This window comes from Piliocolobus tephrosceles, chromosome 1 (assembly GCF_002776525.5).
Source record: "Piliocolobus tephrosceles isolate RC106 chromosome 1, ASM277652v3, whole genome shotgun sequence".
Classification (NCBI taxonomy): Eukaryota; Metazoa; Chordata; class Mammalia; order Primates; family Cercopithecidae; genus Piliocolobus; species Piliocolobus tephrosceles.
The window spans coordinates 220,948,545-220,972,553 of record NC_045434.1 but is presented as its reverse complement, the minus strand read 5'-3'; the positions used below and the strand labels follow the sequence as shown (position 1 = coordinate 220,972,553).

Below are 24,009 nucleotides of genomic sequence, written 5' to 3'. Positions count from 1 at the left end.
TAAACCCTAACAACCCTAACTCTAACCCCTAACCCTAAACTTTAACCCCAAACCCTATCTGTAACCTGACCCTGAACCCATATCCCTAACCCTCTAACCCTAACCCTCATCCTAATTCTAAGCCTTCACCCTAACCCCAACCCTTACTGTAACACAAACCCTTTAATCGTAGCCCATAACCCTAACCCAAACTCTAAACCCTAACCCTAATCCGACAGCAACCCCTCACCGTAACTGCTAACGCTGACCCAAAACATTAACCCTAACCTTAAAATGTAACCGCAACCCAAATCCCAAAGCTGACATATCCTAATCCATAACCCCCAACCCTAATTCTAATCCTAACCACAATCCCTAAACCCTAACTCCTTATGCTAACGCCATCCCCAACCCCAACATTATACCCTAATCCTAACCCTCACACTGACAGCAACCCTAATTCTCACATAACAATCGTAAACCTATCTTTGGATTCTAAGCCATGACCCTGAGTGACCCTAACCCTGCTCCCTTGTTACACATTCCCATTTCACGATGCCGTATTTGGAATCAAGCCGTGTCACTCCACTGCTGCAAAATCCTATTTGTCAAGATCCTGTATATCTTACCTTGCCTCAGAGGGTGTCTGTCTTTGACACGTTCTTCAATACTGCTCTTCCCCATTAAACTACTGTACTCAGGGGAAAAACGTTGCCACACTTGTGTGCACCACTTGCCATGGATTAACACACGTCCTAAAGGAGTAAGCCAAGGATAGACATTCAGTTCGATATTTTTATTTTTAATTTTTGTTGGGACATAGTAGGTGTATGTGATTCCTTCAGTCTTAAAGCAGTCACCTTCTCCCACCTATGGCTCCCAAGGCCATCACAGGGGTCCTCAGCACTTCAGTATCACAGGATCTGAGAAAATGTGGAAGGCTTTATGTCGTCCTGTGTAAGGGCCAGACCCGTAAGGATCATCACTTGCATACTTTGTTTTGTTTTTGAGACGGAGTCTTGCTCTGTCGCCCAGGCTGGTGTGCAATGGCGCAATTTTGGCTCACTGCAACCTCTGCCTCCCGGGTTCACAAAATTCTCCTGCCTCAGCCTCTAGAGTAGCTGGGATTACAGGTGCACACCACCATGACAGGCTATTAATTTTTCTATTTTTTAGTAGAAATGGTGTTTCACCACATTGGTCAGGCTAGTCTCAAACTCCTGACCTCGTGATCTGCCCAACTCAGTCTCCTGAAGTGCCGGGATTACAGGCGTGAGCTACCACTCCCAGCCACATGGGTACATATTCTACTGCAGAGCTCAGTTATCTGATGCACCCACAAAAACAGAGGGTTGAGAAATGCAGTCTATGTGTCCAACAGAAAAAGGTGTGAATTTTGTAGAACACATTTAGCCAGTCTCTGACACACAGGATTTCTCTCTTGTGTGAATTTCCTAATACCATTACATTTTTTTTTTTTTTTTTTTTTTTGAGATTGGAGTCTCACTCTGTTGCCCAGGCTGGAGTGCAGTGGCACCATCTCGGCTCACTGCAAGCTCCATCTCCCAGGTTCACGCCATTCTCCTGCCTCAGCCTCCTGAGTAGCTGGGACTACAGGTGCCTGCCACCACGCCCAGCTAATTTTTTTGTATTTTTAGTAGAGACGGGGTTTCACCGTGTAAGCCAGGATGGTCTCCATCTCCTGACCTCATGATCCACCCTCCTCGGCCTCCCAAAATGCTGGGATTACAGGTGTAAGGCACTGTGCCCAGCCCACATTCATTACACTCTTAGGCTTTCTCCCTTGTATGAATTTCTTGATGCCTCCTGAGGTCTGACTTCTGCTAAAAGGTGTTTCCAACACTCATACAGCCACAGGGCTTTCCCTGTGTGACTTCTCTGACTGGTAGTAAGGCTTGACTTGTGGCTGAAGGATTTCTCACACTGGTTACATGCACAGGGTTTATTTCCTGTATGCATCCACTGATATGCTGTAGGATTTCATTTGCTACTAAGGCTTTTCACACCTTCAGTATGTTAACAGGCCTCTTCACCTGAGTGAGTTCTGTAATGTACAGTGAGGGCTCACTTCTGGTAGAAGGCTTTCCTACATTCTTTGCATTCATATGGTTTCTCACCTGTGTGAGTTCTCTGATGTCTATTGAGAGTTGACTTCTGGCAAAAGCTTTTCCCACATTCTTTACATTCATACGGCTTCTCCCCTGTGTGAATTCTTTCATGTATCATGAGGGATGACTTCTGGTAGAATGTTTTCCCACATTCCTTACATTCATGGGATTTCTTCCCCATGTGAATTCTTTCATGTACAGTGAGGGCTGACTTCTGGAAGAAGGTTTCCCTACATCCATTACATTTATAAGGCTTCTGACCTGTGTGAGTTTTCTGATGCCTGCTGTAGTTCGCCCTCTGACGAAAGGTTTTTCCACATTCGTTACACTTGAAAGGTTTTTCTCCTGTGTGAGTTCTCTGATGCGCGGTTGAGCACTGACCTCTGGTAGAAGGATTTTCCACATTCATTACATTCGTAGGGTTTCTCCCCTGTGTGAGTACTCTGATGCATCCTCAGGTTTGATTTCTGGCTAAAAGTTCTCCCACATTCATTACACTCATAGGGTTTTTCCCCTGTGTGAGTCCTCTGATGTTTAGTGAGAACTGCCTTCTGGTAGAAGGTTTTCCCACATTCATTACACTCATAGGGTTTTTCACCTGTGTGAGTACCCTGATGCATCATAAGGTTTGACTTCCGGCTAAAGGTTTTTCCACATTTATTACATTCATATGGTTTCTCACCTGTGTGAGTTCTCTGATGTATAATGAGAACTGAATTCAGGCAAAATATTTTTCCACATTCATTACATTCATAGGGTTTTTCTCCTGTGTGAGTTCTCTGATGTACAGTAAGTTTTGACTTCTGAGCAAAAGTTTTCCTGCATTCTTTACATTCATATGGCTTCTCACCTGTGTGAGTTCTCTGATGTACCATGAGGGCTGACTTATGGTAGAAAGTTTTCCTACATTCTTGACATTCATATGGCTTCTCACCTGTGTGAATTCTCTGATGTACAGTGAGGACTGACTTCTGATAAAAGGTTTCCCCACATTCATTACACCTATATGGTTTCTCTCCTGTGTGAATTCTCTGATGTACATTGAGGGCTGACCTCTGGTAGAAGGTTTTCCCACATTCCATACATTCATAGGGTTTCTCTCCTGTGTGTATTCTGTGATGATAAATAATGGCTGACATTTGGCAGAAGGTTTCCCCACATTCATGACATTCATAGGGCTTTTCCCCTGTGTGGATTCTCTGATGAACAAACAGGTTTGACTTCTGACAGAAGGATTTCTCACATTTGGTACATGCAAAGGGTTTCTCCTGTGTATGTGCTCTCTGATGATTTGCAAGGTATGATTTCTTAATGAAGGATTTCTCACATTGTACACATTTATAGGGTTTCTCTCCTGTGTGTATTTTCTGATGTTTGGTAAGCTTAGACTTTTTACAGAACACTTTCCCACATACACAACATTTGACATTTATCTTCCGGGAAGTGAGTGCTGACTTATCGCAGGATTTCCCACGCTCACTGTAAGTACATGCAGTCTCTCCACCATGACCCTTCTCTGCCTCAGTGCTGAAGGCTTTTCCTTGTCCGCTATACTCAAAAAGCTGCTGCTCCATATTAATCTTGTTATGGTGACTAAAATACTCATGACACGTGAGAGATTTCCCAGTTATACTTTGAACATCAGGTTTTCCTCCTGCCTGCATTTCATGAGGCTCAATCGAGATAAATATGTTCTGACTTACATTTAACTCCTCAGGCCTCTTTCCTGAATAGCTTGTGTTATTTACCATCATATTTGGAATATGGTTTAAGCTCAAATTAAGTATTTTTCCTAATTCAACTGTTTCCTTGGTTGACGTTTTGCTGTTGGTGATTGCAACTTGCCATATATGTCTATGATGAATTTCCTGGCTTCTTTCAATTATGTCAACTGTCTGGACATCTGCAACGAAGAAAAAACAAAACAAAACAAAATCCGTGAGCCACACACAAGCATTTGTTATGGAATGTAAAGACTCAATGAAGTTACTTTCTCTCCTAGTGGCATAAGATTCTTTAAAAATCAATAATCAGGACTGGTTTTATGAGCACATGGCTGTTCCTACTAACTTAATATAAGAAATTACATTAATAGATTTTCTAATGTGAAATTATGTTTTCACTCTTGTTTCATTAAAAATATTTGGTAAAAAATATTCACCTACACCTAGTTGTGATTTTCCCCTAAGGGCTTATCACCTGCCAATTGTTTTCTCTATTGTTTTTCTCCATTTCATTCTTGTAACAATGGGAGGCATCTTGTGCTATTTTTCTCATTCTGCATTGAAGATAAGGTATTCCTGGATCAGCTACCTGCAGGTGCCCACCATGGCCACTTGTCTTCAGGACCAGATTTTACACCAGTGTTTCTTTAGCTTTCATGCTTCCCTGGGAATGTCTATAGGTCTCTGGGCATTTTTCAAATACAAAATCTCCCTCCAAACTAGGTGAAGACTGCTTCTTTCAAATTTCTATTTTAACCTGACCCGCTTAGCTTCTCAGAACTGTCGCAGGTACATGAAGCTCCACTCCCCACGGCGGGCACCCCTCCCTGCTGGTCCTCAGGACTCAGTTCTGGAACTCGGGGGGGGGGGGTCACCATCTTTGAAAAATCATTTATTGGCTCCTTCCAAGATGAACAGACCTGATATTCTCCCCCCAAATTCTTGGCACATCCATCCCTGCTTCATAATTCAATGCTTCTGAAGGCTTTTGTGTGTTCAAGTTTCAGCTGTCTCCTCGTTTCAGAGAAAAATGGGGTCTCTTGTACACTTCTCATTGTCAAACGCCAAACAGAAATCTCAGCCCTTCAACATGAAACCTCTGCTTCAATAGGCTTTGGAATCCAGAATCTCCTGGTTCTCTTCCAAATTCCAGGCCTATCCTGTTCCATGCTCTTATGCTGGGTCCCCCTCACTGTAAGGATTTCTGATGTCATTATAAAAAAAGCCTCACTATGAGATTGCTCTTATTTTTTGTTCAACTCCCTAGGTGACCTCCTCTATAATTATCATTCTAAACACCAGCTTTGACTTACCGATTTTTAAGTTTGTATCTCCAATTGTGATGTCCACTCTTTACATATATATTTATATTCACCTACTATGTGCCACAATTGGAAAACAGTTCAATTGAACTGGAGCTATGCCAAAGTTAACAACGCCTCTGACACTGCATTGTCTTACCATCTTTCCTAAATTATATCCCTTTTTTACTCACTCTGGTTAAATATTCCACATGGTTCTTTTACAACTACTTAACATACATTATTTTGTTTCTCTTATCACGATGTACACTTTAAGAAAAAAGACATTATTTTGACCATTGCTGTTATAAATGCCAAGTATAAAGTTACCATGGCTTAAAAGCTACTCAATTAAGATGTGTTGAAAGAATCAATGGATGTATGAATAAATGTCTGGGGGAAAAAAAACAGTCCATGAAAATGGAGGAAAAGAAAACAGTTCAGAAAACTGAGAAAATGAATAGCAAAGAAACATGTCTAAGAAGAGCAAGGTAGAGACTAGATTGAGTAAATATTTTAAAATACTCGCAAAATAAAATGCACGGATATATGCATGAAACCCTTCCTTGGAGATGATAGAATTCACATGTTTGATGCATAAAGACCAGATGTCCTCAGGTATGGGACCTGGGAGAAAAAGTGGTGAAAACAAGTCAACGATACAAATATCTGCTGGGCTTTACTCTTCCTGGCTTCCCTGCCCAGGATGCAGTTGACTAACCTGAGAGGCACTGGTTTGCCCATTCTTCTCCTAACCATGGCTCTGCTCCTTGCTCCAACTTGAAGATCACCTCAGGTTTGGTAATGCAATGGCCTGGTAATGGGAAATAAGGGAGGACTTAGCTAGACTGCAAAGTAAGGTCCTTTTCAGAATGACAACAGCTCGGTTTCAGAAGCTGTGTAATAAAGTAGCCTATTTGAATCTTTTGTTAGAGAGGGTTGACACATTCTTCACATGGAATAGCATTAAACCTTATAAATGCTTCCTATATTTACCAACATGGAAGTAAGTGCTGCTTCTGGGGGTTACTGCGGAGCTTCACTCACCCAGTGACACCAGGCTGCTGTAGGTCTCCAGCATCACGTCCCTGTATAGAGTCCTCTGTGCATCATCCAGGTCCTGCCACTCCTCCCAGGTGAAGTGCACGGCTACCTCCTCAAAGGACACGAACTCCTGTAATGGCACATTTCTCCTCAAGTCATCAGCCCAGGGTCACAAGATAGGAATGTCAGAGTTCATTCTTCCGTAGCGGCATGTCTCTTATGTGTATCTTACATAAACTGTAGCTTCTCTGTACTCTATATGGAGAAAGAACAAGCATAGTAGAAGTATCCTGCCACTATCATGTTTTGTTAATAAAATAGATTACAAAGTTTACCTTGTAGATGTAGAATCATCCTTATTGCGAAAGATAAAAGTAGAAAAAAATTCTGTGATCTGGTATGGTGACAAAAATTATAAACACATACCTAGAACAACATGATAGATGAATTAGTAGAGGTAAGTTTAACGTCGACTGCAGGAAGAAAGGAGAATACAGTTCTTTATTGCATTAGAAGGTTGCACTTCATTGAAAAACCAAAGATGCTTAGTACTTCATGTGAACCATGTGTTCTCATGACTATGAGGCAACACCGGAGTCTAGTCATAAGGACACGAAGAACACATACCATATTAACAGAACTGCACACAGCACCACGTCTAGCTGAATGATCCCGGGCTGTGATGAGAGAGAACACAACACTGAAGGAACTGATTATGGAGTGGTCAGCATGTAAATATCTGACCTAACTCCAAAAGTTACTTTAAAATTATTTATAAATTAAAATAATGTACATAAGCACCTGAACATTTCCTTCCTCACACCCAATGACTGCTTGTGTCCACCCTAGGATGAACGCTCCTATTTCCCTAACCACCAGGTTCAAATAATGTGTAAATCTGTGTAATGTTTACACTCATCTGTGAGCGTAATGTGCGTAAATACCTGTAAGAACAAGTATGTTACACGACCAAATACGCCTTTTCACAGTCACCTAGAGGGAGAATGGGTAAGGACTTCGGGGAGATTCAGAGCGGAAGAAAACAGAGTGACAGATGACCACATTCATCCCATCACAGAGCAGTGAGAACACAGAACAGGGAAGTAATCCTTAAAAAGGAAAAGGGGAAAAGAAAAAGAATTTGGTGCTAATTTGCTGTGCAGAGGGTAAAATGGGGAGTTTCACTTTCAGATGATGCAGAATCATGTCTAGTGAGGTAATGGCACTGCAAATTTAGAAAATTAAAAATATGATGACCAGAAGTGACACAGACTTAGATTATATTGGAAACATCTGAGGTACCGTACGTGGGGATGTCCAACTAGCAACCAGATATACAATTCCAGAGTTCAGAAAAGATATCTAAGCAGAAGATAAATATGTGGAAAGTATCAGAATTTGTAAGGTACTCGTAGCCATCACAGTTTAAGAGATTGAAAGAAAAAATGAACAAATGCAGAATCTACAGAAACACTGACCAAGACAAACTTTCTAAGATTATTCAACAAATAAAGCTCAATATTAATAAGTATACTAATATAACCATATTCACAGTTCTATAAAGAAAAAGTCTTCAATTTTGCACATAGACATACACAAGGTACTTTTAGAAACACATTCCGGGTTTCTATTTCTGCATGTAAGAAGCTTGAAAGTCATCATTCCATCTTAACAACAAATGAAAAGCTGAAGAAGCTGAAAATCAGTAACTCTTCTTGGACCTGTAAGGGAGGAGAACACAGGACAATCCACTGCCCCAAGACTGGAGATATAGACAGGCAAAAACAAGAACAGAGATTCACTAGCAAAAATCACCATGGGAATCAGTGCAGGAGGAGGAAATTCCGAACTGTAACTAACAAACTGTGAGAGGCTCAGTGCCAACAACTCCAAAAGTTAAAAACTCCAGGGGGACCCAGTCATGAGGGTGACTCCACAGTACTGTGAAATTTACCGCTAGGAGCTTAAGTAGCCTCCTACAGTAAATACTGGAGACAGCTCCCCTCCTGCTTCCACCTGCAGGCCGGAGGGGAAAAGGCAAATCATTTTGAAATATGATAGACATTCAGCTTAGAATCAAGCCTAACATATCGTATGCACTAAGTATCAATCAAACCAATTTTTAAAATTATCACTTTCATACTATTAAAAATTATTTAGAGAGAAGAAAAAGATACAGGCCATATACCTGGATCTACATAAGGAAAGGAAGAGCAGTAAAGAAAGAATGAGGGTATCTTAACCCATCTACATATTATGTACAAACATATGCAATTATATACACATGCACGATTATGTGTGCTTATATGTAGTGGAAATGAATGATGACAATGACACAAGGGACAGGAAGATGGAAGAGAAAAATTATGTTAGAAGATAGTCATGCTACTTGTGAAACAGTACGGTATTATTTGAAACTGGACTTGTAAGTGTATATTGAAACCCTAGGGCAACTTTTTTAACTAGTATAAAAAGTTTAAAAAATTATAGCTATAAAGAAAATACATGCTAAGAAAGAAGAGAAAATGGAATCATATAAAATGCTCAGTTAACATCTCAAAAGGCAGAAAGAGTAGAAGACAAAACAATATGGGAATAATAACAATAACAAATACAGCAGATATTAATTCAACTATATCAATAATCACTTTGAATATCAATGGTCTAAATCACGAATTAAAACAGAGATTGTCAGAGTGGATCAAAATACAAGACCCAACTATATGTTGTCTACAAGAAACCCATTTTAAATATAAAACCACACATTAATTAAAAGTAAATAGAGAAAAATATACAATGCTAACAATAAGAAAGCAGGAGTGGCCAGGTGCAGTGGCTCACACCTGTAATCCCAGCACTTTGGGAGGCTGAGGTGGGTGGATCACTTGAGGTCAGGAGTTCAAAACCAGTCTGGCCAACAAGGTGAAACGTCTCTATTAAAAAAAATACAAAAGTCAGCTGGACATGGTGTTGGGCACCTGTAATCCCAACTACTTGGGAGGGTGAGGCAAGAGAATCGCTTGAACCGAGGAGGCAGAGGTTGCAGTGAGCTGAGATCACGCCCTTGCACTCCAGCCTGGGCAACAAAAGTGAAACTCTGTGTCAAAAAAAAAGAGTAACTATATTTCACACAAAGTAGACTTCAAAGAAAGAAAGTTATCATGGAAAAAGAATGGTACTTCATCATGACATAGCAGTTAATCCTCCAAAAAGATGACAATCCTTAATGCGTATGCACCTGACAACAGACTGTCAAACGACATGAGGCAAAAACAGAACTGGAAAGAGAAATAGATGGATCCACTATCACAATTTGAGACATCAACACTCTCCATTAGAAACAGACCCAGCAGGAAGCCATATGTAGAAAGCTGAAACTGGATCCCTTCCTTACAACTTACATAAAAATTAATTCAAGATGGATTAAAGACTTAAATGTTAGACCTAAAACCCTAAAAACCCCGGAAGAAAACCTAGGCAATACCATTCAGGATATACGCATGGGCAAGGACTTCATGTCTAAAACACCAACAGCAGTGACGACAAAAGCCAAAATTGACAAATGGGATCTAATTAAACTAAAGAGCTTCTGCACAGCAAAAGAAACTACCACCAGAGTGAACAGGCAACCTACAGAATGGGAGAAAATTTTTGCAATCTACTCATCTGACAAAGGGTTAATATCTAGAACCTACAAAGAACTCAAACAAATTTACAAGAAAAAAACAACCCCATCAAAAAGTGGGTGAAGGATATGAACAGACACTTCTCAAAAGAAGCCAACATTTATGCAGTCAAAAGACACATGAAAAAATGCTCATCATCACTGACCATCAGAGAAATGCAAATCAAAACCACAATGAGATACCATCTCACATCAGTTAGAAAGGCGATCATTAAAAAGTCAGGAAACAACAGGTGCTGGAGAGGATGTGGAGAAATGGGAACACTTTTACACTGTTGGTGGGACTGTAAACTAGTTCGACCATTGTGGAAGACAGTGTGGCGATTCCTCAAGGATCTAGAACTAGAAATACCATTTGACCCAGCCATCCCATTACTGGGTATATACCCAAAGGATTATAAAACATGCTGCTATAAAGACACATGCACACATATGTTTATTGCAGCACTATTCACAATAGCAAAGACTTGGAACCAACCCAAATGTCCATCAATTATAGACTGGATTAAGAAAACATGGCACATATACACCATGGAACACTATGCAGCCATAAAAAAGGATGAGTTCCTGTCCTCTGTAGGGACATGGATGCAGCTGGAAACCATCATTCTCAGCAAACTATCGCAAGAACAGAAAACCGAACACCGTATGTTCTCACTCATAGGTGGGTATTGAACAGTGAGAACACTTGGACACAGGAAGGGGAACATCACACACTGGGGCCTGTTATTGGGTGGGGGGAGGGTGGAGGGATAGCATTAGGATAAATACCTAATGTAAATGGTGAGTTAATGGGTGCAGCAAACCAACATGGCACATGGATACATATGTAACAAACCTGCAAGCTGTGCACATGTAGCCTGGAAATTAAAGCATAATTAAAAAAAAAAAAAAAGGAAAGAAAAAAGAAACAGATCCAGCAGGCAGAAATTAGTAACAATATAGTTGAATTCAGTATTAATATAAACTGGATACTGACAGAGCAGGCGCACCATCACCTCGGACAAACACCGCCACTTTAAGTTCCAGCTCCCTTCTTTGCCTCATGCATTTCAAGGAAATCGTTTCTCTTCTAACTACAAGTAGCCAGAAAGAGCAGACGGTAAAATACCAATAAAACAGCTCAGCCCCAGAGGGAGGTGAGGGGAAAGTCTCCTGGGTAAAGTTCGACTGCCAAACTTCACCCTCATACAACAGGCCCAGTAAAACAGTGGGCCTTGATAATTTAATAAGCACATGGCTTTCCCTTCAGGTGCACTAAGACAGGGAAGCTAAAAGCAGACCCGGGACATGCCTGCAGCTGCAGAAAGATGCATGGGGACAGACACACAACTCTTCCTCCCAGATAAGCACAACAGAGACACAGAAGCAGTCCAAGCCTTAATAAACTTTCCCGCCCTGAATCCTTAAAACTCTGTCTGTAAGAGTGAGCCTCTGACCTAACTCGGCCAGAAGGCATCTCTCAGGTTTGTTTTCTCTAAAATAAATCTGTCTTAACTGGCAAGACACCTTTCATGTTTCTCTTCTCTTTATTTAATTCTTACAAATACAATTGCTATTTATAGACTTCATCCAACAACAGTAAAATATACATTCTTTTCAGGCTCAATAATTACCAAGATACACCACATTGTGGACCATAAAATACCCTTTAACCAATTTAAAATAACAAATCTTGCCATATGCACTCTTAGACCACAATGAAATCAAAACTTAAAATGAGCAATAGACAGACAAGTGGAAAATCTCTAAATATAATGAGATAAAAGAACACCTTCTAAATAATGAATGGATCAAAGAAGAAATCTCAAGAGAAATTAATATTTTATTATTAGAGACAGGGTCTCACTGTCACCCAGGCTGGAGTGCAGTGGCATGATCAAAGCTAACTGCAGCCTTGAATGCCTGGGCTCAAGCAATCCTCTCACCTCAGCCTCACCAGTGACTGAAAATACAGGCACATGTCTCCCTGATAACTTTTTAAAATGTTCTTGTAGAGATAGGGTCTTGCTATAGGTGCTCAAGCTGATCTCAAACTCCTAGCCTCAAGTAATCCTCCTGCCCTGGCCTCCCAAATCTCAGCCTCCCTGGCCGAGATTACAAGTGTGAGCCACCATGCTGGGCCTAACAGATATTTTCACTAAATAAAAATGAAAATAAAAACACAACGTATCAAAATGTGTAGAATACAGCAAAAGCATGGCTTAGAAGAAAATTTATGGCATCAAATGCACATATTAGAAAATAAGAATGATCTAAAATAAAGAAAAAAATAAGCAGATTAAATCCAAAGAAAGAAGAAGAAAATAAATTATTGCAGAAATCAATGAAATTGAAAACAGAAAAATCAAGAGAATATTATCAACAACAAAGCTGGTTCTTTTAAAAGGCCAATAAAATTAAAAAGCCTATAGCCAGGTTAAGAAAAAAAACAGAAACTAATAATATCATAAATGAGGGCCAGGTGCAGTGGCTCAAGCCTGTAATCCCAGCACTTTGGGAGGCCGAGACGGGCGGATCACGAGGTCGGGAGATCGAGACCATCCTGGCTAACACAGTGGAACCCCGTCTCTACTAAAAAATACATAAAATTAGCCAGGCGAGGTGGCGGGCACCTGTAGTTCCAGCTACTCGGGAGGCTGAGGCAGGTGAATGGTGTAAACCCGGGAGGCGGAGCTTGCAGTGAGCCGAGATCCGGCCACTGCACTCCAGCCTGGGCGACAGAGCAAGACTCCATCTCAAAAAAATAATAATAATATCATAAATGAAAGAGGGGATGCCACCACACATCCCGTGGACGTTAAATGGATAAGGAAATACTCTGAACAACTCTGTGCATACATCTGATCATCCAGTTCAAATGGGCTGCTTCCTTGAAAGACACAATTTACTGAAACTCACACAAGAAGAAACACACAGGCCAGGCACGGTGGCTCACACCTGTAATCCTAGTACTTTAGGAGGCTGAGGCAGGTGGATCACGAGGTCAGGAGAATGGAGACCACGGTGAGACCCCGTCTCTACTAAAAATACAAAAAATTAGCCAGGAGTGGTGTCAGGCGCCTGTAGTCCCAGCTACTCAGGAGACTGAGGTAGGAGAATGGCGTGAACCCGGGAAGTGGAGCTTGCAGTGAGCCAAGATCGCGCCACTGCACTGCAGTCTGGGCAACAGAGCAAGACTCCATCTCAAAAAAAAAAAAAGAAAAAACACACAATCCGAATAACCCATTTTTTAATAACCTTCAGAGCAGAAAGTACCTGACCCAGATGTATTCACTGGTAAACTGACCAAATATTTCAGGAAGAAATTATACCCATTCCCCACAATCTATTTCAGAGGATAGAAGCTGTTGAAATACTTCCTAGTTCATTCTGTGAGGCCAGCATTATTCCAACGACATTTCAAAATAGAAAACCACAGACCATGATCTCTCATAAAAATACATATAAAAATCCTCAAAAACATTGGCACATCAAATGCAACAATATATAGAATCATACACCATCACCAAGTGAGATTTATTCTGGGGATACCAGGCTGGTTCAACATTTGAACATCAATTAATGTAATTCATTATATCAAGAGGCTGAAAAGGAAAAATCACATGATCCGGTGCAGAAAAAGCAGTTGACAAAATCCAGCATTCATTCATGATAAAAACTCTCAATAAGCTAAGAGTGGAACTTCCTGAAATTAATAAAGAATATCTACACAAAACTACAGTGAACATAATACTTATAATCAGAAACTCAAAGCTTTTCCACAATATCAGGAGGAAGAAAAAGATCTACTTTCTCATCACCCCTTTAAATATCATACTGAAAATACTAGCGAATGCCATCAGGCAAGAAAATATAATTAAAGGCATACAGATTGGGAAGGAATAAATAAAATTTTGTTTACAGACGACAGGATTGTCTACGCAGAAAACCTAAAAAAAAAAAAAGAAAAGAAAAGAAAAGAAAAAAGACCAAACCAAAAAAAAACCCTCCTGGAACTGAAAAGCAAGATTACAGAATACAAGGTTAAAGGAGAAAGTTAATTGCTTTCCAATGCACCAGCAACAACCAAGTGCAATTTGCTATGAAAAACAGAGTGCTACTTATATTTAGCACCCAAAAGATGAAATACTTATGTATAAATTTAACAAATGTAACAAGATCTATATGAGGAATAGTATAAAACCTTAATAAACAAAATACAAGTAAACCTGATTCTAAAGTTCACATGGAGAAGCAAAAGACCAAGAATAGTCGATTACTGAAGAACAAAGTTGGAAGACTAACACTACTAACTTTAAGCCTTATTATATAGATTCATTGTAGGCAAACATAACAATGGAACAGAATAAAGAGCCCAGAAATACACCCACATAAATACAGTAAACTGATACAATAAAGCAGAGTTGCTATTTTCAACAAATGGTGTGGGGACAACTAGAAATCCACACGTAAAGAAACAAAAAACAAAAAACTGAATCTAGATATAGATCTTATGCCCATCACAAAAATTAACTCAAAATGGATCATAGATTTCAATGTAAAATGCAAAAGTAAAAAACTGTAGAAAATAACAAAGGAAAAAACCTAGATGATCCTGGGAAAGGTAATGACTTTTTAGATATAACACCAATGTCAAGATCCACTTTAAAATGATTCATAAACAAGACTTCATTAAAATTGAAAACTTCTGTTCTGCAAAAGCCAATGTCACAAAAATGAGAAGAAAAGCCACAGACTGGGAGAAAATATCTGCAAAAGACATATCTTGGTAAAGAGACTGTTACACAAAACATTCCAAAAACACTGAAACCTCTACAGTAAGAAAACCACTAAATAAAACAGACCAAAGACCTTAACAGATACCTCACCAATGATGAGAAACATACAGGAAATAAACACATAAAAGAATGCAGTACATTGTGTAACATTAGGGCAACATATTAAAACAACGAGATACCGAGATACTGCTACATATCTAGTAGAATGGCCAAAATGTGGAGCACTGACAACAACTGACAGTGAGAATGTGGAGCAACAGGAACTCTCCTTCAGAGCGTGGAAATGCAAAATAGTCTAGTCACTCAGCTGGAGGACAATTTGGTTCTTCTTACAAAAGTAAACATATTCTAGGCCAGGCGCGGTGGCTCAAGCCTGTAATCCCAGCACTTTGGGAGGCCGAGACGGGCGGATCACGAGGTCAGGAGTTCAAGACCATCCTGGCTAACCCGGTGAAACCCTGTCTCTACTAAAAAATACAAAAAGCTAGCCAGGCGAGGTGGCGGGTGCCTGTAGTCCCAGCTACTCGGGAGGCTGAGGCAGGAGAATGGCGTAAACCCGGGAGGCAGAGCTTGCAGTGAGCTGAGATCCGGCCACTGCACTCCAGCCCGGGCGACAGACTCCGTCTCAAAAAAAAAAAAAAAAAAAAAAAGTAAACACATTCTTACCATATGATCCAGCAACTGCACCTCTTGGTATTTACCCAAAGGAGGTGAAAATAAATGCTAGCATAAAAACCTGTAAACAGGGATTTATAGCAGCTTTATTCAAAATAGCTAAAATTTGGAAGCAACCAAGATGCCCTTCAGTAAGTGAATGGATAAACTATGGTATACACAATGGAACATAATTCAGCACTAAAAAGAAATGGGCTATCTTGTCCTCAAAAGATAAGGAGGAACCTTAAATGCATATTACTAAGTAAAACAAGGCAGTCTGAAAAGGCTACTTACTATATAACTGCAACTATGTAACATTCTGCAAAATGATGGAGATGGTTTGCAAGGTTAGGGATGATAAATAATAAACAGGAAGAGCAGGGATGGCTTTTAGAACAAAGAAAGTGTCCTGTGGGGTATTGTAAGGCTGGATACATGTCATTAAACATTTACTCAAACCCATAGCATGTAAAACCGCAAGAGTAAACCCTAATGTAAACTATGGCCTTTGGACAACTATGATGTCTCAGTGTAGGTTCCTCATTTTAACAAATGTACTACTATGGCGGGGGCAGGTGTTGAAAAGGGCGAAGGCTACATACATATGTGGATCAGGGTATATGGGAAATCTATGTACTTCCTAATTTTAAATTAAAACTGCCTTAACAGAGTATATTTATTTTCAAAAAGAATCTAACCATCTAAAAATGTTTTCAATAACAAAAATTAAACCAATATTAAAAACCACTTCCCCGTTTGTAATAAGAACTCTCAAGAATAATGAATGCATAAAGAAAATGTGGTCTATACACGCAATGAAATATTAGCCTTAAAAAGGAAGAAAATCTTGCCATTTGCAAAAACATGCACATACCAGAAAGATATTGTGCTAAGTGAAGAAATAAGCCAAACAGGAACAAAGTATTACATAATCCCATCTGGATGTATGCAATAGTCTGGATGTATGTATTCCCCTCAAATTCCTATGCTGAAATCTAATCACCAAGGTGACAGTACTGTAAGGTGAGGCCTCCAGGGAGAGATGAGGTGAGGGCTCTTCCCTCTTGAATGGGCTGGGAGTGCATTCATTCTCCATCACTCTTTTGCCTCCACCATGTAAGGATACAGGAAGAAGTCTCTCATCAGGCACCAGATGACAATGCCTTGATCTTGGACTTCCGAGCCTCCAGAACTGTTAAGAATAAATGTCTGTTCTTTATTAATTACCAAGTCTGAAGTATTTTATTGTTCCAGCACAAATGAAGCTATATTTTCTGTACAGCCTGTGGAACTCCATGTACATAAAAATGTGAAACAGTTAAACTTACAAAAACATAGAGCTGAATCGTGGTTACCAAGGGCTGAGGGGGAAGGGTAAACTGGGGAGGTACTGGTCACAGGGTATAAGTTTTAGTTATGCAATGAGTAAGTTCTAAATATCAAATCTACAGACCAATGCATGTAGTTAATATTGAATTGCATACTTAAAAATTGGTTAGGAGGATGGTATGGTTTCGATTTGCTTACTTGTCCAAAGCTCGTGTCAAATTGTAAGCCTCAAGGCTGGAGGTGGGGCCTGGTGGGAGATGACTGGATCAGGGGGCAGACTTGCCCCTTGCTGCTCTTGTGATAGTAAATTCTCATGAGATCTGGTTGTTAAAAGTGTACAGCACCTCCCCCTTCAACACCCACTTCCTCCTGCTCCAGACACAGAGGACGTGCCTGCTTCCCCTTCATCCTACATCATGACTGTAAGTCTCCTGAGGCCTCCCCAGCCACGCTTCCTGTACAGCCTGTGGAACTGTCAGCCAATTAAACCTCTTTGCTTCCTGTACAGCCTGTGGAACTGTCAGCCAATTAAACCTCTTCGCTTTATAAATTACCCAGTTCCAGGTAGTTTTTTATAGCAATGGGAGAACGGACTTATACAGAGAATGTATCTTATGTCAAATGGTTGTATCCCAAAAAAGGGCGGGGAGGGGGGAGGAAGAAACTCGTGGAGGCAAAGGTTGTTTATCGCACTGCTTGTGGTGATGGTTCCATGGGTGAATACTTTACAGGTAAGTATATTTTGCACATGGGAGGAATGTAAATAATTTGTAGCCAGAGGGAAAACTGGTTTACTAAAGACTGCTACAGATTCTCACTATTCCTCTTATTGAAAGGTAGAAGCTAATTACTCTCTAATCTAATACCGTATGTAAAGGAAGAGAGAAGGATGTAACTTTTATTTTGGATTTGTTAAGCTTGAGGTGCCTTTCAGATAGCTACAAAGAATCATTCAATGGAGAGTTGAACCTGTGGTCTAGAGCAGCGATCCCCAACCTTTTTGGCACCAGGTTTTGTGAAAGACAATTTTTCCATATACCAGGGTGTGACCCCTCACATGGTTTTGGGATGAAACGGTTCATCAGGCATTAGATTCTCATAAGAAGCAGGGAACCTAGATCCCTCACATGCATAGTTCACATTAGGGTTCATGCTCCTATGAGAATTTAATGCTGTCATTCATCTGACAGGAGGCAGAGCACAGGCAGTAATACTTGCTTGCCTGCCACTCACCTGCTGTGCAGCCCAGTTCCTCACAGGTCACAGACTGGTACCAGTTCATGGCCTGGGGGTTGGGGATCCCTGGTCTAAAGGCTGGAGAAGTCCAAGCTGGAGAGAAACACAACTGCTACACCAGAGAGCAGAACTGGTAAAACAAACAAACAAACAACAACAACAAAAGAACTGCACAGTGCGATGGATGGGGAATTGGATCAAACAACTGGACAAGCTATGTAAAGGAGAAGGAGAATAATTCAGGAAAAAAAAGACAAGCAGCATCAGTGAGGTCATGATAGAAACTAACACAGAAGAATTTCCAGGAGAAAAATCATGAACGATAATTTGAAATGCAAGAGTCCCCCCTTATCCACGGGGGATACACTGCAGGTCCCCTAGCAGATCCATGAAACTGTATAGTATCAAACCTTATATACACTATGGTTTTTCCTATACATACATACCCTTGACAGTTTAATTTATAAATTAGGCACAGTATGATACTAACAACAATAAAATGGAACAATTATAACAATATATTATACTAAAACTTATAGGAATGTGGTCTCTCAAAATATCTTATTCTACTGTATTCAACATATTCAAAATATCAAAATATTTAAGATATTCAAAATATCTTATTGTCTTTTCTGTCTGCAGTTGACTATGGGTAACTGAAACCACAGAGAGTGAAACTGTGGATAAGGGGATTACTGTATGGCACAAGATTCAAGTAAGGCAGACTAGAGAATAGCCAATGGATTTGCATATAATTTAGGTTAATGGTGAGCATCAGAACAAACGAATTAAGACTACACTGAATGAAAGCGCAAGTGAGCAGTGGAAATATTTGTCAGAAAATACAATTGTGAACAATCTGCTACAAATTCTCCATGTACACATGAATTGACAGAAACATATGGGGGGTTAGTTAAGGACCTGTGGTCAACTCAATCCTCCAGATGTTCTAGGTTTTAGCCATGAATCAAGTAGGGCCTTCCAAAAGCTGTCTGAGATCACACTGTTTCAGCAACTCCAGAAAAACCTTATTACGGGAGTTGTGCTTTAGCACTAAGTGACTATTTCTACTGCAAAATGCTAATAGTGTTTATTTCCAGGTTGGTAGTAAAAAAACTTTTCACTACATCATCTCTGTGACCAATGCAGTCAATGTTCCCGACTCTAGTGATAGCAAGTCTTCCCGTCCCATGAGAATGTAGCACATACTTTCCAGGTTCCATTCCAATCACGTAACAAATGTGACTGTCTTTTTGTTGCAGCATCAGAAAGACCAGAGACATATCTGTACTCTAGCTCCATGGCTTATAACCTGCATATGTCTACAAGCCAGCATTATTTTATTTATGTGCATTTCCTTTAACCTGAATTTTACTTATTTCTATTTTTTTCATTTTAATCCATGGACTCCATAAAGGCAAAAAATGCAATGTAAAACAAAGTGAGGAATATATAAACAAATAACTCACCAGAGATTTATTCATTGTTTGTTGATTGTGGAAACGCACAGAGCACTCTGGAAGCATAGCTGGGAGAACAGTCGAATGGAGTGGGTTAAGGAGAGAACTGGTGTGGCTTGGTCCTAGATTCTCCTGCCCAAAATGCTCTACACAATAGCTGGAAAAGACTAAAACAACAACAAAAGCTCCCTGTGACAGAATAGTCATTCATGCCTCAATAAGGGACAACAAATATCCCACTGAAGATGTACCCACAAGTACATTAACTAGTGGACATACACACAATTTATTTTTGGATTAATGAAAACATGTATTACCTACTGATTTAGGAACAATTAATTTGCCCAAAGAAACAATGTTATAATTTAAACCAAAGAAATATACACTTAGTCTTCAATGAAATTAATATTGTAGAAATATAATTCAGCCACATTAACTATTTCACTACTAATATGGAGATTCTACACGATTCCATATAGGTGTTTCCACTAGAACACATCTTGCTTTTATACCTTTGCATCATTGAAAGGATGCATCTTTTATATACCTACGCATCATTGAAAGGATGCATCTTTTATATACCTACGCATCATTGAAAGAATGCATCTTGGCCGGGCGTGGTGGCTCAAGTCTGTAGTCCCAGCACTTTGGGAGGCCGAGACGGGCGGATCACGAGGTCAGGAGATCGAGACCATCCTGGCTAACATGGTGAAACCCCGTCTCTACTAAAAAATACAAAAAAATTAGCCGGGCATGGTGGCAGGCGCCTGTAGTCCCAGCTGCTCGGGAGGCTGAGGCAGGAGAATGGCGTGAACCTGGGAGGCGGAGCTTGCAGTGAGCCGAGATCCGGCCACTGCACTCCAGCCTGGGCGACAGAGCAAGACTCCGTCTCAAAAAAAAAAAAAAAAAGAAAGAAAGAATGCATCTTGCAACCCAACATTTTTTGCCCACAATTATATAGGGGGAAAAATGTACATATTGTATATTTCTTGGGATATACTGTTTTAGTAATGTTTCCTAGTGACATGTCTCCCTGTATCTCAGACCCCATAGAGTATGCTCTGATAACGAACAGGGCTCTGCCATTTGACTTGCTTTTGCCAATGGGACATAGAAAATATGATGAAAATATAGGCTGCAAAAGTACTTGCCCACTGGTGCTTGCCTTCTTGGACAAGGGTCAGCATGAACCACCAGACATGTAAGTGAAGGCGCCAGATGACTCAAGCCTCATTTGTGATCCAGACAACATTAGCAAAGGAAATGCCCAGGTGAGCACACGCCAAAATGTGAATCAACAGAACTTCTATCAAATAAAACGGTCACTTCTTTTTAAGCCAGTGAGTTTCGTTGGTTCTTTAGACAGAAAATAGTAACTGATACACCTAAGCCACCAGGACTCAATGTTTTTAAGAAAATCATGTGAAGGAGATAATGTGAAATTACTTGTCACCTACAATTACTGGAACATCACAACCTCATGTAGAAGTTTTGCAAATCACAATGCCAACTTGATGGAAATCAGTGAGACTGCTGGTGCTAAGAGACCATGTGAATCGTAAAAAGCAACTCTTTGCATATTAGTAAATTGTGTTTTAAGGTTCTTCACATCATAAAAATGTCTGTTGACTTTAAAAAAACATAATACACGAAAAGGATCTCTTATAAGGAAGCATCGTACTGTATTTTACTTACATTTTAAGACACTGGTTTGGAACAGAAGTGAGACACGGTCTAATCTTCCCTTTTTAAATATGTAAAATATGCTATTATTTTCCTACAGAATTTATGATTCCAAGAACAGATTACTGACACTAAGTGGGAAACACTTGTGTTATTTGCCTTTGAGGTCACATAATTCACAGGAAGAGTTGGGGATAACAAGGAACAGAGATGGTTAACGGAATGTTTCTGCTTGGTTGGTTGGTTGGTCGGTTTTGAGACAGAGTCTCATTCTCTCACCCAGGCTGGAGTGCAGTGGCATAACCACAGCTCACTGTAGCTTCGCCCTCCTGGGCTCAGGTGATCTTCCCACCTCAGCCCCCCAGGTAGTTGGGGCCACAAGTGCATGCCACCACAACCAGCTAATTTTTTTTTTTCTTGTAAACACATAGGGTATCCCTATGTGGCCAAGGCTAGTCTCAAACTCCTGTGCACAAGCGATCCTCCTGTCTTGGCCTCCCAAAGTGCTATGATTACAGCTGTGAGACACTATGCCCGGCAAGGGAAAGTACTTTATTTTTTCCAGTGGGAGGAGTGGGCAGGCACGGAGGGGCTGAGAAAGTACTTTAAAGCAATGTTTGTTCTTAGTTGACTTCAGTGTCAACAAAAATCTAAAAACAAAAAAAAAGAAAAAAAAAACTTTTGACTTAATTGGGGCAAAATGAATAACACTAGCCAAAAAATCAGGAAGCATAACATCTGCATATCATGTGACCCCGGCAAGTCACAGCTCCTCAAAGCCAAATTTTTTTCATCTTTCTCATAAGGTGGAAATAGTTTGGCAAAGCCTTACCGAACTGCCAGGAAGAGCTACCAGGATAGCGGGAGCTTCCGCATATCACTGGACGCTAAATTTCGTGACTGCACGCTAAATTTCGTGACAGGCTTTTTTTTTTTTTTTTTTTTTTGAGACTCAAGAGTCTCGCTCTGTTACCCACGCTAGAGCAGGGTGGTACAACCTCAGTTCACTGGAACCTCCCCCTTCCGGGTTCAAGTGATCCTCTTGCCTCAGTTTCCCAAGTAGCTGGGACTATACAGGTGTGCACCACCACGCCCAGCTAATTTTTGTATTTTTTAGTAGAGACAAGGTTTCACAAAATGTTGGCCAGGCTGGTGTTGAACTCCTGACTTCAGGTGATCCTCCTGCCTTGACTTAGACTACTTTTAAGAAAGTTCAGCCACTGGAAACAATGAGAAAAGATTGAAGGAATTAAAGTGTCTTTACAGAGTACTCCAGACAAATCCTCTCAGGTATAACAGGTTATTTTTCCACCCAGGACAACACTATTAAGTCCCCTCCAGTAAGTAACATCTCTTTGGCCCTTGCCTGTCACCCGCAGCCAAACTCCCCTCTTCCTTCTGAATGTTGGTCCAAACCTTCCGCTACCACCCAGTATTTGAGAGCTACTGGATAAGGTATTATCAACCAAATCTGGACCACTCTGGGGAGTGGGAAAATAATTGCTTGGGTCATACAAACTGGAATCTTCGCCTGTGACACTTCCTCTGCTTTGAAGCACCAGTGAGCGGGTTAGTCCAGAGGTGTTCTTTTAGGTGGGATTCCTAAAAGGCGCCCTCCTCCAAACTTTGTAACACCTACTTTATTATAAAGAAAACAGGAACATCATCTGGCACCCCCAACTTCCCTAGAAACCAGATCTTGTATAAACTTCTATAAACTAAAGCGGGGATGGGATGCGTAAGAAGGGGACACAAGCAGAATCTTCACTTGCTGAAAAGACACCGGGAAACCCCACTAATACACTCACTCGCCAGGTAGTAGGACGGTGTGCACGCGCTTCATACTCCTCATCTGGGAATGAGGTGCAACTTCCTAGAACTGTCCGTATGCCGACCTTATAAGGGGGTGCACGGAATGCCGCACAAGGTCCATGCGGTGCCGGAGCGCAGCCTCCCCGCAGACCTCCCAGGTAGGGGCGGCCTGCAGATCCCGTCCCCGCGCCACCGGCTTCGCCCACCCGCTCCGGCGACTCTGGAACTCGCTTCAGTGCCGGGATCCCACGCCCGCCCTCCCAGCAGCACCGCCCTTTCAGCCCCAGCGCTAGTCCGCCGCCCGCACCTGCGCGTCAGGCCCCCAGCAGCACCGCCCTTTCAGCCCCAGCGCTAGACCGCCGCCCGCACCTGCGCGTCAGGCCCCCCCCCCCCCCCCCGAGATGTGCCCACGCCTCTGCTCCCACCAACTGTGGCACGTCGGCCCCGCCTCCCTATGGTGCCTCCAAGCCCGCTGTCTCCTGTTTCATCCTACCACCAACCTGCAGGGATGAACACCCCAACCCCAGAGCTTCCAGAGCAGCCTCCTAAAGGCAGCAGGACCCGGGTTTCTCCGGCGGAAGACGGTGGAGTAGGCGGGGCGGCGCATGCGCAAAGGCCATCCGGAAGAGCTCTTCCCACCGTCCAGTGCTGGTGACGTCATTGGAAGTCGCGACGGCATTTCCCACGAGCCACTGCGGTACTGCGGCGGGAAATTCTGTTCCAAGCCGGAACCGAGGACGGATCGGGGTTGGCGTCTCCCCGCCTGACACACGTGGAATCTGGTTAGTAAATCCTGGTTTGACAACCAGGCACATTGTGGGAATATTGGGAAAATTCGAATGCAGCCAACTAGTCAATTATATTAGCAAGTAATCTTACTTCTTTTTTACTTCTAAGTGTTGCTGTTACAGAAAAAACTTTTTTTTTTTAACGGATTCTCCCCCCGTCTCCCAGGCTGGAGGGCAGTGGCGGGATCTCAGCTCACTGCAGCCTCCACCTCCCGGGTTCACGCGACCCTCCTGCCTCAGCCTCCAGAGGAGCTGGGACTACAGGCGCGTGCCACCACGCCCGGCTAATTTTTGTGTTTTTAATAGAGATGGGGTTTCCCCATGTTGCCCAGGGTGGTCTCGAATTCGTGGCCGCAAGTGATCTGCCCACCTTGGCCTTCAAAAGTGCTGGTGTTGCGGGA

The 24,009-nt window shown here is 41.5% G+C and overlaps 1 protein-coding gene across 1 annotated transcript; it reads right to left on the bottom strand.

Moving 5' to 3' along the window:
• Positions 1 to 2,284: 2,284 nt before the first annotated feature.
• LOC111529216 (zinc finger protein 717) lies at positions 2,285 to 23,402 on the bottom strand. Its single transcript, XM_023196108.3, has 5 exons — positions 23,321 to 23,402; positions 19,335 to 19,393; positions 6,181 to 6,307; positions 5,855 to 5,947; positions 2,285 to 4,011 (listed from the first exon to the last, which is right to left on the bottom strand). The coding sequence occupies exons 2-5, from the start codon at positions 19,389 to 19,391 to the stop codon at positions 2,432 to 2,434; spliced, it is 1,857 nt and encodes a 618-aa protein (XP_023051876.1). The 5' UTR covers positions 19,392 to 19,393; positions 23,321 to 23,402; the 3' UTR covers positions 2,285 to 2,431.
• Positions 23,403 to 24,009: the final 607 nt, after the last annotated feature.